The 17446-nt window shown below is 42.3% G+C and overlaps 4 protein-coding genes across 5 annotated transcripts in view; 2 read left to right on the top strand and 2 right to left on the bottom strand.

Moving 5' to 3' along the window:
* Positions 1-8636, top strand: part of med12 (mediator complex subunit 12) — a 27054-nt gene extending 18418 nt beyond the window's left edge. The window contains 23 exon segments of the mRNA XM_017039358.2: positions 1-78; positions 230-350; positions 839-949; positions 1032-1145; positions 1273-1409; positions 1565-1744; positions 2057-2128; positions 2214-2377; positions 2480-2641; positions 2747-2948; positions 3515-3624; positions 3706-3841; positions 4017-4166; positions 4734-5099; positions 5230-5371; positions 5495-5706; positions 5785-5859; positions 6296-6525; positions 7305-7476; positions 7563-7643; positions 7645-7812; positions 7976-8057; positions 8157-8636. The exon segment at positions 1-78 is cut by the window's left edge and continues 3 nt beyond it. Coding sequence (XP_016894847.1) covers positions 1-78; positions 230-350; positions 839-949; positions 1032-1145; positions 1273-1409; positions 1565-1744; positions 2057-2128; positions 2214-2377; positions 2480-2641; positions 2747-2948; positions 3515-3624; positions 3706-3841; positions 4017-4166; positions 4734-5099; positions 5230-5371; positions 5495-5706; positions 5785-5859; positions 6296-6525; positions 7305-7476; positions 7563-7643; positions 7645-7812; positions 7976-8057; positions 8157-8194 — 3303 coding nt within the window. The 3' untranslated portion in view covers positions 8195-8636.
* mars2 (methionyl-tRNA synthetase 2, mitochondrial) lies at positions 8557-12410 on the bottom strand. Its single transcript, XM_008326499.3, has 4 exons — positions 12108-12410; positions 11406-12064; positions 10945-11279; positions 8557-10472 (listed from the first exon to the last, which is right to left on the bottom strand). The coding sequence occupies exons 2-4, from the start codon at positions 11689-11691 to the stop codon at positions 9300-9302; spliced, it is 1794 nt and encodes a 597-aa protein (XP_008324721.1). The 5' UTR covers positions 11692-12064; positions 12108-12410; the 3' UTR covers positions 8557-9299.
* LOC103390581 (magnesium transporter NIPA2) lies at positions 11390-16482 on the top strand. Of its 2 annotated transcripts, none has more exons than XM_025062993.1 (7): positions 11390-11490; positions 12418-12531; positions 12739-12871; positions 13320-13376; positions 13664-13754; positions 14080-14240; positions 14393-16482. In XM_025062993.1, the coding sequence occupies exons 3-7, from the start codon at positions 12739-12741 to the stop codon at positions 15013-15015; spliced, it is 1065 nt and encodes a 354-aa protein (XP_024918761.1). In that variant the 5' UTR covers positions 11390-11490; positions 12418-12531; the 3' UTR covers positions 15016-16482. The 2 variants fall into 2 exon arrangements, with proteins under 2 accessions (XP_024918761.1, XP_024918760.1); XM_025062992.1 differs by having other exon boundaries at positions 12418-12521; positions 14393-15733.
* timm8a (translocase of inner mitochondrial membrane 8 homolog A (yeast)) overlaps positions 16213-17446 on the bottom strand; it is a 2312-nt gene continuing 1078 nt past the window's right edge. The window contains 1 exon segment of the mRNA XM_008326500.3: positions 16213-17446. This exon segment is cut by the window's right edge and continues 39 nt beyond it. Within this exon segment, the coding sequence (XP_008324722.1) occupies positions 17366-17446 (81 nt within the window). The 3' untranslated portion in view covers positions 16213-17365.

The following is a 17446-nucleotide window of genomic DNA, read 5'->3' as shown; positions in this document are numbered from 1 at the left end:
CTGGGCATCCTCAAAGCTCTCTGCTGCTCCTCCAACAACGGAAACTGTGGCTTCAATGATTTACTGTGTAATGTAGATGTAAGTTGGAGGTTCTATCATAAGACATGCGTTGAACAATTTTTGAAATGACCAACTGATACCAAATTGCCCAGTAAATACATATACATATATTGACATATATGGTATCATATATGATATATTAACCTGTTTTTCTCTTCCATGATTCCAGGTTAGTGATTTATCCTTCCACGATTCCTTGGCGACGTTTGTAGCCATCCTCATAGCACGACAGTGCCTTCTTCTGGAAGACTTGGTTCGCTGTGTGGCCATTCCTTCACTTCTGAATGCAGGTAAAAACAAGTCCTCTCACGTGCAAAGCATAAACTGCCAGTTAAATCGGTAAAACTCAGGGAAAAACACAGCTTGATGGCAGATTCAGGGACACAACGCTATATCAATATACAGCTCGATTTCTCTCTGAGAGGAAACTGGAAAAACTCCATGTCTGCGGTGTGTGCTGGTGAGAAAAGATCCTGTTTCCGAAAAATACCGGCATGGAAACGCTCAAGCTGTTTGGCTGATTTTGGCTCATTTTCTAACAACACTAACCACGGGAGCTGCCAACAGCTCGGGCTGCTGGGAACAGCTCTGTTCTAACTCCATCTGTAACGACTGAGACTGAGACCCAGACACAATTAAGTCCACGTAATTAAGACTCGGAATTGTGTTTTCGTACGTTTTTTTTTTCTACGTCTTTAGTGAACTGTAAAAAATGCACCTGAATTAATTGTGTTTAAAAGAAACTTCTTTGTTGCGTTCTTCTTCTTCTTCTGTTCAGCCTGCAGTGAGCAGGACTCAGAACCTGGAGCCAGACTCACCTGCAGGATTCTGCTGCATCTTTTCAAGACACCACAGCGAAACCCCGTCCCCCAGGATGGAGTCAAGTCAGGTATAGAAAAAAAGCAACCTCCGCTGCTTTTGTTCTTTCTGCTTTTTAACCGATGCTAATATCAAATGTTTTGATTTTGCAGATAAATCCGCAGTGGGAATCCGCTCATCGTGTGATCGCCACCTGCTGGCTGCCTCTCAGAACAGCATTGTTGTTGGAGCTGTGTTTGCTGTCCTCAAAGCTGTCTTCATGCTCGGTACGAGGTTTCGTTGCACTGTTCTTTAAGTCAATCAATTGGTTTTTTTGTCTGTGTGTTTTTTTTCTGGCCTTTTTTGAGCTGTTTTAAACTATTCTAGATAATCATTGAAACTTTGTTGTTTTAGGTGATGCTGAGCTGCGAGGCTCTGGACTGTCCCACCCTGCTGGTCTGGACGACATATCCGAGGGACGCAATGTCTCCATAGAAACAGCCAGCCTGGATGTGTACGCAAAGTATGTTCTAAAGACCATCTGTCAACAGGTAAGACTGACTTCATACCAGGTAGATGCTGAAAAATGTAGCTTAAACACGCAGTTTACGGTCATTTCTGATCTCAAGTCAATTCAGTCATCTCTAGTGACAGAATCTGCTAAGTTAATCACATTTCTTTTGTCCATTTCCATTGCGTCGTGCAGGAGTGGGTTGGAGAGCGCTGTCTGAAATCTCTGTCCGAGGACAGCAGCGCCCTCCAGGACCCGGTGCTGGTCAATATTCAGGCCCAGCGGCTGCTGCAGCTCATCTGTTATCCTCACCGTCAGCTGGACAGTGATGATGGAGACAACCCCCAGAGGCAACGCATCAAACGCATTTTACAGGTAGAAAAAGATTCTCAGTCATTTCACTTTTTTTTTTTATTTTTTTTTTTTTATCTGCACCTCCACCCTTTCCAGTAAACGCATGTTTAGGGCCATTCTAAATTATTATTGATTTTTAATTTTTTTTTTTTTATATCTGCAAGTCTATGTTGATTCTGAATTGTGAGGCCCTAGTGCCCCCTCCTGGCCAAATGTGGTACCAAGAAAGTATTTCCCCAGTATTGAGCAGTTTCAAGCTTAAAACCACTATCGGAATGTACGAAGTAAAACAACGATAGAAAATGAATCTTGATGAGTCTCTCATTTTTTCAGAACATGGATCAGTGGACGATGAGGCAGTCATCTCTGGAGCTGCAGCTGATGATCAAACAGAGCACAAACAATGTAGGCCAGAGGTTTTTAAAAAAAGCAATCGTATGTTTTCTTAGCCAAAATAGTTTGGCCTTATTCCTTATTTATTACCTTACAGGAGCTGTACTCACTGTTGGAAAACATAGCTAAGGCCACCATTGAGGTGTTCCAGAAATCAGCTGAGATGAATTCCAATAACCTCTCAGGAAACATGGCAGCCGTGCAGGGAGGCTCAGCTTCCAACAGCAGCAGCAGCAGCAGCAAGATTAAACCTATTTTAAGGTTTGGCTCGTTCGTTTAAGACCAGAACAAACGCCATGATCAGCTGTTTTCCATTTAGCTTTGCTTTGAACTCGCTAATGGTGTCTTGCTTTATGTTTGCAGCTCCTCAGAGCGTTCAGGTGTCTGGCTGGTTGCTCCACTCATCGCCAAACTGCCGACTTCAGTCCAGGGCCACGTATTGAAGGCAGCTGGAGAGGAGCTGGAGAAAGGGCAGCACCTGGGTTCTTCATCCCGTAAAGAGAGAGACCGTCAAAAACAGAAAAGGTTAGGGGGCCACGCCACTTATTTTTGTTGTAAGAATGGATACAGTCAACATAAAGTGACTATCTCTACTGCTTCTTCCATTAAATTAATTTTTTTTTTTTCCAGTATGTCTCTGCTGAGTCAGCAGCCGTTCCTGTCTCTGGTGCTGACCTGTTTGAAGGGACAGGATGAACAGAGGGAAGGTCTGCTCACGTCACTCTACAGCCAAGTGCAGCAGATCGTCACCAACTGGAGAGAAGACCAGTATCAGGACGACTGCAAGGCCAAGCAGATGATGCACGAGGCTCTGAAGCTACGCCTCAATCTGGTGAGGGTTACTTCCAAATCAATTTTTTTTTGACTGACAGCCAGTTTTTGAGTTTAGTATTGGTTGGATGTAGAATGCTGTGTGAAGAAATTGAAATAAAATGTAAAAAAAACAAAAACAATTTTCCAAAGATAATTTGGCACATTTGATGTCTGCTGCCATTTAGTGGCATCAACAGAAATTACAGTCTAGCGCAGGCATGGGCGAACTAAGGCCCGGGGGCCGTATGCGGCGTGTTCAGCTTTTTAATCCGGTCTGCCAAACCTTTCAAAATTATATAACTAGTTTATATTATAATTATACTTCTGCCTTTTCTCTGCAATTCGCACATTTCCCCAATAGAGGGTGTAGAAAATGATAAAAGCATTTTAGCCTTTATGCATGACTTTTACATGTCATTTATCTTGGTTCACACTAACACTCCATCTATCTGCTCCTGACCCGACCCCCCCGTTCAATTTTAGGACAATTGTGACCCATGAGTTAAAAAGTTTGCCCACGCCTGGCCTAGCGTTTTACCCAATTCGAGAAGCAAACTAATAATTGACTTTGTTCTCGTCACACAGGTTGGCGGCATGTTTGACACAGTGCAGCGCAGCACGCAGCAGACGACTGAGTGGGCAGTGCTGCTGCTGGACATCATCAGCAGCGGGACGGTGGACATGCAGTCCAATAAGTGAGTGCGGTTTTCAACACCGGATTCGTCCAATGAGATTCTGTCTTGACTCCTGTTCCTGTTCCTGTTCTGTCCAAACAGTGAACTCTTCACCACTGTGTTGGACATGTTGAGCGTCCTGATCAACGGCACTCTGGCTGCGGACATGTCCAGTATCTCTCAGGGCAGCATGGAGGAGAATAAAAGAGCCTACATGAACCTGGTCAAGAAGCTCAGGGTAAGGAGAACAGGAGGTTGGACTCTTAACAGGAAGTGATTTGGTTGGTCCTGAAAGAGTGCTCTTCTCTATTGAACATATTTGTTGTGTTTCACCATGTGTGGTGCCTCTTTACATAGAGTCTAGAATCATATCCTCACCATCTAAAATATCGTCCTTCCCCCTCCCAATACAGAAAGAACTGGGTGATCGTCAGTCTGAAAGTTTGGAAAAAGTTCGTCAGCTGCTGCCATTGCCCAAACAAACCCGTGACGTCATCACCTGTGAACCTCAGGGCTCGCTGATTGACACCAAGGGCAACAAAATTGCTGGATTTGAAAAGGAGGTGGGGAGTTTTTTTTTTTTCTTTTTTTATAGCCAAATGTTTTGGTCTTTGGGTTTAAGCACACAGTGGGGTGTTTCGACTACAGGAAGTAGGGACCAACTATTATTACTGTACGTATTTTCAGTGTTGTTTATGTTTAAAACTTAAAAAACTTCAGAACCTATGGTCTGCACTTATACAGCATTTTCCCAAAGTAGGTTTTTGATTTTTTTTTTTTTCCTTTTGTACATCATACAAAACCATATTCAGTACTAGTATCATTGTGTTGATGTTGATTTTCAGATGTTTTATTGCTCAAGTTAGTTATTCCATGGCTGTTCATATGGCCATGAGACTAAATAAATAATTATCGTTAAATTATCTGGTACTCTAAATAATTATTTTTTTGTATTTCTACTTGATATTGAAACATTTAGAGCAATATCAGCTTGAACAGAAGGTGGCATTTAAAATGTCCATATCTGGAATGGAACCCACAACCCTCCAGGTTTACGGACATACTGCATGACCTACTGACCCGCAGCACCCCCCTAACTAGAGCATGCGTATGTGTCTTTGTTCTTCCAGGGTCTTCAAGTCTCAACTAAACAGAAGATCTCTCCGTGGGACGTCTTTGAGGGTCTCAAACACTCGGCCCCTCTCTCCTGGGGCTGGTTCGGGACTGTGCGTGTGGATCGGAAGGTCACCAAGTTCGAGGAGCAGCAGCGCTTCCTGCTTTATCACACTCACCTGAAGCCCAAGCCTCGCAGCTACTACCTGGAGCCCCTCCCTCTGCCTCCTGAGGAGGAGGAGCCTCTGACTCCTGTGTCTCAGGAACCGGAGAAGAAGATGATGGAGGTGGTGAAGCCTGAGAAGAGCGTGCCTGGAGTTCCGTCTGACACCAGCAAGAAGAAGTCCAACAAGAAGAAAAAAACCAACGCCACTAAAGCGGAGGTCAGTCGGGGTTTGATTTCTGTCTTGAGATCATCGTTTTTAGATTCAGTTCTAGGACTGTTTCTAAGTACGACTATGAAAGGGTGAATGAGTTTTACGTTCTTAAGCGAATCTTTTCTTACCTTGACAGCCGGAGTATGTGAACCGGCAATCAGTGGGCGTGGGCTACGGGACAAACATGCCTCCTGACCTGATCCAGAACCCGTATGGACGTGGTCCGTACAGTCATCAAGCCATGAACATGTATACACAGAACCAACCTCTACCTCCAGGTCATTATTGTCTGAATTTTTATCCACATTGTTATGCTATTGAGTTATCAGAAAGTAATAATCTAATGGAAGTCTTACAGTGACATCTGGACCTCTAACATTAATGTTTTCCTTTTTTCACAGGAGGTCCAGGGCTAGAACCTCCATACAGACCTGCCAGAAACCCACAGATGAATAAAATGATGCCCACTCGACCTAGCCACCCTGGAATGATGCCCAACATGCAGGGAGGCATGCCGGGCATGATGGGACTGGACAAACAATTTATGGGTTACAAACCACAGCAGGCCATGCCCCAGAGTCAGATACTGCGACACCAGCTACAGGTCAGACTGGTGAGTGAAATGGAGAGAACCATTCTCCATGAGAAGCTGAATTAAATGAGAATTAATTTTTGTATTATTTGTCTTCAGAACCACAGCATGATCGGACAGCAGATGAGACAAATTACACCCAACCAACCGTACACACAAATGCAGGGCTCACAGGTAAATATTTTGGTTTTTTTTTTTACATAAAAATGCAATTTATTAAATTTTGTCACAAAGATTTTCTGCGCAATTCATTAAATTTTGTCACAAAGATTTTCTGCCTGGCAACCCATCTGTCAACAGCGCAGTGGACTACCACATCGCGGGTGTTACAGCTGTTCTGCACACCCTCACATACTTTTCTGCCTCTCCTTACCTTTGCGTGCATCACCTCACTGTGAATCCGATCATACATTTCCCTAAATATACATATACTGTATGTGTGTGACTGTGACTGTGAGGAAGAATTTTAAAATACTTGAAAAGTGCATCTGTATTTGTTCTAAAATAACTATCAAAGGCCTGAGAATGAATTATGAAACTCCTTAAATATCACTGAAGACAAACTGAAGTTCTCCTTCTCAACACACAAGTTCTGTGTTCCTGTGTCCAGACAATGCCTCAGGGCTACACCACCTATGGATCACACATGGTAATGCAGCAGCATCCGTCCCAAGGTGGCGGTATAGTTCCACCCTCCTATGGGAATCAGAACTTCCAGGGTACCCATCCTGGAGCCAGTCCAGCTGTGGTGGATCCTCATCGACACATGCAGCAGAGACCGAGTGGCTACGTTCACCAGCAGGCTCCGGGCTACGCTCAGAACATGCAGAACACACAGAGGTCAGTAAAGAACAGGTTATGTAAAAAAAAAAAAAGAATCTGAAGACATGGTCTTTAATGTAATCTAATGTAATTCTTTATATATATATATAAAAAAAATGTGGCTTTGTGCCTTTAAAATAATAGAGTGAACACAATTCAGTTACAACTTACAATTAGTGTTGCTGTCCTCACAAAGACATTGTGCAGTCCCAACAATGGCATTACCACGTGTACTGTAATTAGTACTGTGAGCTCAACCGTGGCACAACTGTATATCTGACGTGATGGATAGTTGCCTCCACCTGAACTTTAAATGAATCCAATGTTTTTTGTCTTTGAACATGCAGTTCCAGATTGATGAAATTGTAAAAAAAATAGAGATACTTTATTGTAATTATGGCCAATCATATTACCATGGTTGTGCCTGCAGTTACCACTATGTGGCGCTGCTGCCCCATGATTCAGCAGTGTTGGAGGACATGTTTATGAACCTTTTGTCACTCAGCAAGGTGTTATTACAAAGGAAGTGTTGAAAGCCTTGAGGTCCGACCAACAACAGGGGGTCATGTGGATCAAAGGGAGTGGACGGAAGACTCTCCCATAGGTAGTAGAGGTGTATCTGGGGAGTTGGTGTGAAGAGAATTTAGGAGAAATTCTCTTTGAATGTTTGGGGTTATGTAAATGTGTGTGCCTGGGTCGGCCTTTGGTGTCTTAGCAGCTTCCTGCTTTCAGTCTCAAACCAAATGTGAAAACCACTGAAATCTAACACCTGCTTTCTTGACTCTTGCAAACGTCAGATTCCCTCATCAGCCAATGCAGCAGAACCCCGTCATGCACGGTCTGAGTCACATGGGAGGTCAGGGTGTCCATATTGGCCTGAGGCCCAATCAGATGCTGACAGAACAGCAGCAACAGCAGCAGCAACAAGCGGCACAGCAACAGCAGTTCTTGAGACAACAACATCTCAGAGTGAGTCCCGTCTGGAGGATTCCTTTGGTTTAATCTCTGTAATATTCCTAATATTTTAACCCTTTCATGTTATACATCTTCCCTAGCAGCAGCAGCAGCAGCAACAACAGCAGGCTCAACAGGTCCAACAGCAACAGCAGCAACAACAACAACAACAACAACAACAAACAGCAGCAGCAGCAGGTCCAGCCTCAACAGGTTCCTCCTCAGCAACAGGTGCCACAGCAGCAGCAGCAGCAACAACAACAGCAACAGCAAGTGTCAGCAGTGCCACCACCAGGCCAAACACAGAACCAGGGGCTGGGTATGCAGCCGCTGCCACCTCAGCAGCCGCTGGTAAGTCCAACGTCACATGGAGACATTTGTGTTCGAACACCATCAGAAAGGATCAGAAATAAACAGCCTTAAAACATCCATTTGTTTTGATAAAAAAAAAAATTGCCTCTATAAAAGCTTAGAAGTTTGTGTGGAAAAATATTGTTCGGATTTGTGTTTTCAGTTCCAGCGTCAGGGGATGCAACAGACACAGCAGCAGCAGCAGACAGCAGCGCTGGTCAGACAACTGCAACAACAACTGTCAAGTAAGAATCAAATACCTTTTCATTTGTAGCTTCGGGATTTGACAAAGAAAATAAGTTTACGTTAAACCTCTCTCCATCTTTTTTTTTTTTTTCCCCCAGACACACAACCAGGACAAGGAACCAACTCGTATTACTGATGCAGACACGACGCCTAGACCATGTCCTAAACCTGAGCTCTGTTTACCATCAGCTGTGAGTGGCTTTTACTCTTGTGTAGATGTTTTCAGGACCAACACGACAAACTCCATCAGGAACTCTCTACAAGATCTACAAACATCTGGACTGGACCGTGTCATGTAGTTATGGATGTTCTGGAGATAGATGATTCTGCTGTGATGACCACAGATAATAATGGTTAATAATGGAAATGTAAAAAAGTACCAGAAACTATAAGAATGCATTTTTTTAATTTTATTTCGATTTGTACAATTTTTTTCAGTTTGGTGTCTTTCTCATTAAAAAAATCCTGTCCGTTCTTCTATGTCCTGTACATATTTGCTCTCTGAAGAACTGTGGTTCTTTTTGTCATGGTACAACAATTCCAGCATGATTTTTTTTGTTTTAAATGGCAGTATTTAACCCAAGAAGTTGGTCAAACCCAGTAAGCTAATAGTAGATTAAAAAAACCCAATTGCACAAACTACGTTGTTTACTTTTACCTTTTTTTCCATGTTTGTAGCTAACCTATAGCTTTGTTTGTTGATTTAACTACAAGTCAGTCAGATTTTAGCAAACATTCCTTGGCTTAAATGTCAATTATGTTTGTCAGATATAAATAGCAGAATTCTGTTTTAAGCACAAGGAAAACTGTAGTTGCATTTACTGTACTTTCCGGACTATAAACTGCTACTTTTTTCCCCACGCTTTGAACCATGCGGATTATACAAAGATGCAGCTTTTCTATGGATTTTTCTTCAGCCACCAGGGGGCGTTCTAGCAGGAAGTGCAGTCAGTGCAAAGAACACGTTAGTTTTTGGGTACCTGGATATCGGCGGCTTATAGTCCGGTGCAGCTTTAGTATGTAAATTTATTTTTATTTTTTTTAAACTAAGTGGGTGCGGCTTATATTCAGCTGAGCTCTATAGTCCGGAAAATACGGTAGCTTGTTTTTTACCTAATTTTCTGTTCCATTGGCCAGAAGTTCACTGAAGTACCTGGATCCTGATTTCAGAAGATCAACTAAAGTCTTCACAAAAGTACTAACAACATGCCTTTCTGTAACAGGAAAATCCTAAAACAATGTTATTTTTTCTGTCCTTTTTTGGTTTGGTTCGGTTTGTCTTTGTGTATGTTCTCAGTTTCTAACCGACTGAACAGAACACCAGAGTTCTGTCCCAGTGGTCTTCCAGTCAGCGGACACTCCATTCCATAGTATTTTGGCAGGAAATTCAGATTCACCCATTTCCTTTCTTCGGACCGAACGCCGAGTCTTGATAGGAGTTTGTCAGAAATCTGCGGCACCACAGGCTGCAGGAGGATTCCATAAATTCTCAGACACTCCAGGGAGACATGGACGATTGTGTCCAACCACTGCCGTTCTTCACTCTTCCTTTTGTCCAGCTTCCAGGGGGCATGGCGTTGTACAAAACCGTTGGTCTGTCTGACACAAGCGGCAATATTCTCCAAAGCTTTGTAGATGTTCATGCTCCTGAAGTGCTGCTCCATCACAACAGGGAGGTTCTTCACAGAGTCCAACATCTGGTAGTCCTCGTCAACCGCTCTGCCTCCATCTCTGGAGAAGAACTCTGGACAGAAAGGAGGGTAGACCTGATCTGGGTTTAGCCCTGCAGCTGTGCAGCGGTTGAGGAGACCACCCAGAGAGTCTGCCAGCTCTGCATTCAGCAGCTTGGTCACCTTGTGTTCGTAGTAGTCACAATCAGAGTCTGGAACACCTTGACGCAAGAGGAAGTATCTCAAACCGTCTGTGGTGAACACCTGCGAGGACTGGAGGGGGTCCACAACATTGCCCAAACTTTTGGACATCTTCTTCCCTTCCGCTGTCCAGTGAGAATGAACGTAAAGCCTCTTGGGAAGTGGAAGTCCAGCTGCCAAGAGAAACGCCGGCCAGTATATGGCGTGAAATTTTATGATGTCCTTTCCTACGATGTGGTGGACGACATTCCACCAACCCTGGTGGGAGTCTGGGAATCCAGCCACGGTGAGGTAATTGAGCAAAGCATCCAACCACACATAGATGGTCTGATCGGGATCGTTGGGAACAGACACGCCCCACTGCAGGCGACTTCTGTGACGAGACACAGACAGATCGGGAAGATCCTGCTGCAGCCATTTGAGCACGTGTTGGTGGAAACATTCAGGCTGAACAACAGCAGGATCTTCTCTGAGCCAGTCCAGGAGCTGAGGACGGAACACAGACAGACGGAACATGTAGTTCTCCTCCTTCATCCACTCCACCTGAAAAGCACAAACAGGGTCAGAATCTTGTCAAAGTGATGAAGGAAAAACAACATTTTGTGTTTAGTCATTTGTGATTGTATTCCATTTTTATACTCAGATTCCCAGATGAAATTCAGGTTATCTTTAAGTTCCAAACACATTAAGCTATTTTTCTCTACATTTATGGATGCATTTGTGCCAACCCTTAGTGATCCATGTATGTGTCATGTTACCTAATACAGAGCATCCTGTGAAACATTAAGCTATTTTTCTCTACATTTAAGGATGCATTTGTGCCAACCCTTAATGATCCATGTATGTGTCATGTTACCTAACCTAATAGTATATTACAGGTAATTACAGACTAGTCATATTTCCTATAGTTCTACTTGTTATTAATTTAGGTTTAACCTTTTATTTGTTGTCATTAAAACTTCTCTTCGGTGCTGTTATTGTAAGGTCACCCTTAACTACAATCCTCCCTCCGTACCTTGTGTCCACTCTCCACTGAAACCTTGATTTTATTTCCCTGGGAGTCCACAGCATCCACCACCTGCGTTTCTGTGAGGAAGCTCTCGTCTTGAGTTGAGTACCATCCTTCATAGTTCCCTCTGTAGATCAACCCTTTGTTCCACAGCAGAGACCAGAAGTGTTCCACCACCCGTTTGTGTCTCTGCTCTGTGGTTCTGATGAAATCTGTGTAGGAAATGTCACAGCTATCGAACAGTCCTTTGAATCTCTCTGAGACCTCAGTACAGAAGCTCTGAGGATCTGCTCCCGCTGCTTCAGCAGCCTGCTGGATTTTTAGACCGTGTTCATCTGTGCCTAAAGAGCAGGGAGACAGAAGAGGTAAGAAGTTGAATATTTTGCATAAATTATCAATTAAATTTCCCTTTTTATTGATCATATTAACTAAGTTTTTGTTATTTTGCTAGTGTGCTGTGTTTTCACCTGTTGCAAACCTGGAGTGGAAGCCCTGCAGCAGTTTAAACCTGTGGAGACAGTCTGCTATTACAGCCGAGTACAGGTGACCCAGGTGAGGAGAAGCGTTGACGTAGAAGATTGGAGTTGTGACGTAGAAACGTCCTCCTTCGTCACTATTGACAGCGTCGTCATTTTTACACAGTTGAGAGAACACAGAGAACTCACGGCATCTACGTATTGACGACACACTTTGTACGTTCTGGCCGTTTATCGCCGTAAACCGTCTGGTGACCAGAACCGAAAGAAACCTCATAGCTGGACAGTAGGCGGCGCTTACTCTATGTGACTGAAAAGTGACAGTGACGCTAACTGTCCATGCTGCTGTCTATAATGATTCACTTACCGCGTGTAAAATTTAAAAAAAATAATTGACAAAAATGGCTGAATGTCAGCTGTCAAAACCATTGACACATTTCCGGTGATATTTTTTGACACTACATGTTATTATTTCTTTCCTTACGTGTTTCTCGGTTTGTGTTGGCTATGTGGCTTGTCAAGGTTAGCAGTACTTCCGGGTTCCGACATCGGCAACAATAATCTGTCGAATCACAACAAAGAAAATACGATGACGAAAAGCTCAGGCACTTATCGCATTGGTGTAGAAACAAGTTACAAGGCGTTGTAACCTTAATAACCAATAATATGTGTAGAAAATTACGGCGTTGTAACCTTAATAACCAATAATACAACTTAATAAATACAACTTAATAATACATCATAATTACGTGGCCATTTCAACATTCCGAACAAAAATTACTATTTTATAATATAGCAAATAAATATTTTAATCACCTAAACTCATGAAAAATATACAACTTTAAGAACTATGTATTTAAGACAGTGATCGTTTTTCTATTCAAATATAATTAACTCGGTTGGAAACATGTTTCCATGAAAGAAAATAAGTGAAATTGCAGTATATCTTGGGTTTTTTGTGTGTAAATACCATGTTATCCTTTGGCTCTGCTCCTCCCTAAAGAAGCCCGGTCATCGTGATTCGTCAGAGCCACACCACTATGATTTCTCAACCAATCGGTTGCTGCGACACTTCCTGATCTTCTGTTGTCGGCGGCTTCAACGAAGGTAAAAAAAAGTTAGTAAAAACGTAATAAATACTTAAAATAAACCAGGACTAAAAGTTTTTAAACCGTTATTTGGCATAAAATGTCAATTAAACGTCGTTGTTTGTCTGTTTTAGCCTGTTTAGTTGATTTTGAACGTAGTTTCTTCAGGCTGTCATGTGATGTTTGAAAACATTTGGTGGATAACAGTTTAAATGGAGATGGGTATTTTTTAACAGATGGAGGTGAACCGTCTGGACTTTTACATCGGTCTGTCTCTGGCTCTGAGCTCCAGTGTTTTTATCGGAGCCAGTTTTATTCTGAAGAAGAAAGGTCTGCTGAGACTGGCCAGTAAGGGCTCCACGAGAGCAGGTACTGGAAACATTTTGAAAAGTGCTTCAATTGTTGGGTAATTTTAAGTATGTACTGCGTGTATATGTATGATATAAATGTATTTTGCTTTATGGTTAATGTTCTGGTAATTTGAGCTGAAACAATTCATTATCGTAACATGGCTTTGTCCGCTACGGAAGCGTATTGCTGCTACACCGAAAAACAAAAACAATTGGCTCAGTATCACGTAATTACGTGCTAACTTTTACGTTATTTCGTGATAACTTTAACGGTATTTCGTGATACTGAGCCATTTTGTTTTTTAAAGGAAAATTGTAAAATTGTAGAAAAAAAGCTCCAGAGACAACTAATGTCATGAATTTCATGTTTATTATATTGTCAAACAAATTTCTTTCCTACTAAATTTCTTACTTAAAATAATCACACACACACACACATATACTGTGGCAATGTTTGCTTCTCACAGGTGAAGGTGGGTACGCTTACCTAAAAGAATGGCTGTGGTGGGCTGGACTTATTTCAAGTAAGTAAAAAAAGATTAAGTACACATATGCTGCTGTTGATGAGAGAAACTGTTTTTATTTCATTGGTGCTCCCTTTCTCACGAATTCTGCTGTGAAACATTGTACTCTTTGTTTTGTGGGTTTGGAATTTTTCTGGTCACATTGCTCCTGCTCTGTCACCCACACTCTCTTCTAACTAAGAACACATTCCTTCAGAGAACTCATTTGCACATGTGGGTTGTTGTTTGAGAATAATTTAAACAGCAGCAGCAGCTCTGACGTTAATGCTAATGTAAATTTATTCCAGTGGGAACTGGAGAGGCAGCCAACTTTGCTGCGTATACTTTTGCCCCAGCCACACTGGTGACCCCGCTTGGAGCGCTGAGTGTCCTGGTCAGGTAACTGACTTAAGTTTTTAATTTCACACCTTTGATGCTGATCTTAGTAGAGTAATTATAACAGATTTTTACAAATCCCTAAGAAAAAAAGGCATTTTTTCCCCCATAATCTTTCTGGCCAATAAAAAGATAAAACTGAGAAAGTCTGAGAAGTACTATGTTCTAGACAGATGTTCTAAGTACCAGAAACTGAGTTTGTGTTTTCTACCAAAGGATAGTTACAAAAAGCTAGGCACAACATCAAACAGTTAAAGAAACTCAGCAGTGGACATTGCTATCTTACATCATTTCAGTCCCTGTGACTCACCTGTGATGTTCCCCACAGTGCTGTTCTCTCCTCTTACTTCCTGAATGAGCGTCTGAACGTTCACGGGAAGGTGGGCTGTTTGCTGTGTGTCCTGGGCTCCACGGTCATGGTGATCCACGCTCCGCAGGAAGAGGAAGTGGCATCACTCGCTGCTATGGCTGAAAAGCTGAAGGATCCAGGTAGAGTAAAAACCAAAACTGTGAGATCTCCTGAGATCTTTAAAAAAATCGACTAAATCCCTGATTTGACGACTGCCCAAAACTGTGTGAGATCGACTAAATCCCTGATTTGACGACTGAATGGTACTAACTCTGTTGGCCCCTCCTGCCAGGTTTCATTGTGTATGCTGTGTGCGTTGTGGGGAGCAGCCTGGTTCTTATCTTTGCAGTGGCTCCACGGTTCGGACAGAAGAATGTGCTGGTCTACATCCTGATCTGCTCTGTGATTGGTTCCCTCTCTGTGTCTTGTGTCAAGGGCCTGGGCATTGGCATTAAGGAGCTGTTTGCTGGGGTGGCGGTGCTGAAGGAGCCCCTCTTCTGGTCCTTAGTGGTCTGCCTGGTCCTCTGTGTCAACGTGCAGATCAGTTACCTGAACAAAGCACTGGACATCTTCAACACTTCCCTAGTCACTCCCATTTACTACGTCTTCTTCACCACAGCGGTCATGGCCTGCTCTGCCATACTCTTTAAAGAGTGGCTGAAGATGACCGCAGATAAGGCAGTAGGAACCATCAGTGGCTTCCTCACCATTATTATCGGGATCTTCCTCCTCCATGCCTTCAAAGACATTACATTCACGTGGGACGCTCTCCCTCTGTATTTAAGGAAGTTCTCTCCGGGTTTTTCTTACGTGTCCCTTTACAATCAGCATGAACAAGCAGATGAGGAAGAGCAAGAGGACGAGGAGATAAAGATGAAGCTGCCCACAGGCGGTAAAAGCTTTCACGAACATTAGTAGAACAATCGGACATTGGCACGTACTCTTCAAATTAGACTTCAATTTAAGATTTTGTGACATTTAGACTTGACTCTCTCTCTCGATGAAATCTTGACTCTCTCGCTCAACACTGCAAATCTCAGAATCTGTCTTCCAAGTCTTAGCCATGCCAATGCTAAAAGCATAATGCTGTGGTTGTATAAGGTACTGATTCCAGGGCTGACTCCTAATTCTTGATCTCAGGCCGACACCAGCGGCACAAAACTCATCCCTGTCCTTCTTTCCTTGTAAACTAGACTGTTACATTTACTAAACAGGGACTTCTGTTTGGCTTTAGCCAGTGTAGAAACTATGATGCAGCTATTGTCAGCAATAGGTCCAGAATCCAGTCTGAGACTTTCACAGTCCTGGCTTTTTCACATTCACTGGAGGTCATTATTAAAGTAGAGATTATATTCCTATTCAAACACTGAAATTATTACGTTGAAGACACCGGACCAAAGCTACATTGTCTGCCAGAAGATAGTTGGCCAGAATGTGAACGGCAGTTATATACTGTAACAATATTTAATATGTATTTAAATTCAGAGTTAATATATGTGTACGACACCGTTACCTATTTATAGATTTTACCGTTTGGACATTAACACTGATTGACGTGAATCTTTGAAATGTTACAAAAATGTTGTTGTTTAGTTTGAATGTCTTTGCTTCGCTTTATACCTCGTACAACTTTCACCATATACTGTTTTCCGTGTGTTAATTCATATAACACTTTTGAAAAACAGACTCTCGAGATACAAGTTTAATCCGTTCTACAACACTCGTATGTAGATTTGCTTGTATCTCAATCAAATTTTCCTCAAAACCAATTAATTTGTTCCAGCCCCTAGAAATATACTATATAAATAATAATTAAACATTTCATATTATTGTTATAAAAATGGGTAAAATAACCCAGCAAGGATTATTGAATCTTATATCTTATATAATCTTGATATCAAGACAGTGAGTGTTTGTTTATATATTTTTTTATTTTATTAAACAAAAGTTAATCTTCACTGCTACATCATCATCACTATCATCAGCATCACCAACAGTCTGATTTGAGTCACCCATTTACTTTTTCTTAATGGGGGTAACTTTTTCTTCACCCCCCCACACACACGCATTGCCCTCACCCCCTCCATTGGAGACAAACGTCCCCAGGGTCGGTTTTTTTTTTTCAACTTTTCTGATTTTCCTGAAGTAGGCCACGCACGACCCACAGAGACTGTCTGAGAGTGTTTCACTTCCACAAAATTTGCTATGTGCTGTCAGTGCTCCATGAATTATTTCAATGCCTTGGTGGTGATGGTCATCTCCTCCTCCCCTTCCCTTCCTGCAGGCATGGAGGTCAAGGTTCGTTTGGTCACTCCCCTCCACGCTTGATCGATGAACTTCAGACAAGTCACGGCTTTGATTTTAAAGCACTTGTAGAACAGCTGCCTGAGTGTTGGTGTCACCTGCCAGTTGCTTTTCACAGATCAGTTTAAGCAAAGATCTTTCCATCGCGTTAATGACTGGAGTGTGCATTTTCGATATAATACTAACGCCCTTAGCAGGTGTTACCTTACCTTTAAGGGCATCATTCTGCTTAAGGATAGTAGAAATGGTTGACGTCCATAACACGTGCATCATTATCATGTTTTTTAAATAGTTTTCATCTTAATTTGAAGGGGAATAATATTTTTCTTCCTTAAACTAGCACTAGGGATTAACTTCTTGGGACTTCTTGTTGATTTGCACTAACTAACTAACTAGGGTTCAGAGAATGTACTTAACTCGACGACGAACGCTGAGAGAGTGAGGCTGGCGCATGACCTGTGAGTGTCCACTGTACTGTAATTTGCCTTTTATTTGCTCCAAAAGACTTCAACATGAGCTACAGTTAAATCCAAGGATCACTAAGAAACTGCACAGTTTTGGTGATGTGCATATGTGTGTTTGAACTTCCATCTTTTTACACAGTTTGACTCATACAGAGGTGATTCATCGGTTAATCTTTCAATTTATAATAAGGCTCGACACCACACGTTTAATTGCTATAGACATGATTATATTTTAAAACTTTTGCAGAAAAACCTCTGGTAACGGTCTGACAGTCAGACCTATTGGTTTTCTTTTTAAAACCTCACCAAAGAAACATGCGTGTCTGTACATTTGCTCACATTGTTGGATTGAGGCACTTTTTGTATCCAAAAAAACAAAAACAAACACTTGATGAGACTGTTCTGTGGCAAAGTTCAGTCGCCAGCATTGGTCAGAAATGGTCGTACCTTGCTGCGACCGTGAACCAGGTCCATCTGTAAAGGAAACTTTTTTTGTTTCAGTCTGACATTGTCTCAGAGAAGGCGCTGCGGCTCTTCTGGGTCTGTTCCAGTCTGTTCAGGATGAACTGACTCGTGTC

Source organism: Cynoglossus semilaevis, chromosome 15 (genome assembly GCF_000523025.1).
Source record: "Cynoglossus semilaevis isolate Cse_v1.0 chromosome 15, Cse_v1.0, whole genome shotgun sequence".
NCBI classification, from domain to species: domain Eukaryota; kingdom Metazoa; phylum Chordata; class Actinopteri; order Pleuronectiformes; family Cynoglossidae; genus Cynoglossus; species Cynoglossus semilaevis.
This window is presented reverse-complemented; position numbering and strand designations above follow the sequence as displayed.

What these genes read in the sequence shown, in the direction of transcription:
- mars2 (XM_008326499.3), bottom strand. Translation starts at nt 11,691, where the DNA reads ATGAGGTTTCTTTCGGTTCTGGTCACCAGACGGTTTACGGCGATAAAC. An exon ending in CCACTCCAGGTTTGCAACAG is followed by an intron (nt 11,280 to 11,405) that starts GTGAAAACACAG and finishes CCTGCTCTTTAG; the next exon opens with GCACAGATGAACACGGTCTA. An exon ending in CAGTGGAGAGTGGACACAAG is followed by an intron (nt 10,473 to 10,944) that starts GTACGGAGGGAG and finishes TGTGCTTTTCAG; the next exon opens with GTGGAGTGGATGAAGGAGGA.
- LOC103390581 (XM_025062993.1), top strand. Translation starts at nt 12,739, where the DNA reads ATGGAGGTGAACCGTCTGGACTTTTACATCGGTCTGTCTCTGGCTCTG. An exon ending in GTGGGCTGGACTTATTTCAA is followed by an intron (nt 13,377 to 13,663) that starts GTAAGTAAAAAA and finishes AATTTATTCCAG; the next exon opens with TGGGAACTGGAGAGGCAGCC. An exon ending in GCGCTGAGTGTCCTGGTCAG is followed by an intron (nt 13,755 to 14,079) that starts GTAACTGACTTA and finishes TGTTCCCCACAG; the next exon opens with TGCTGTTCTCTCCTCTTACT.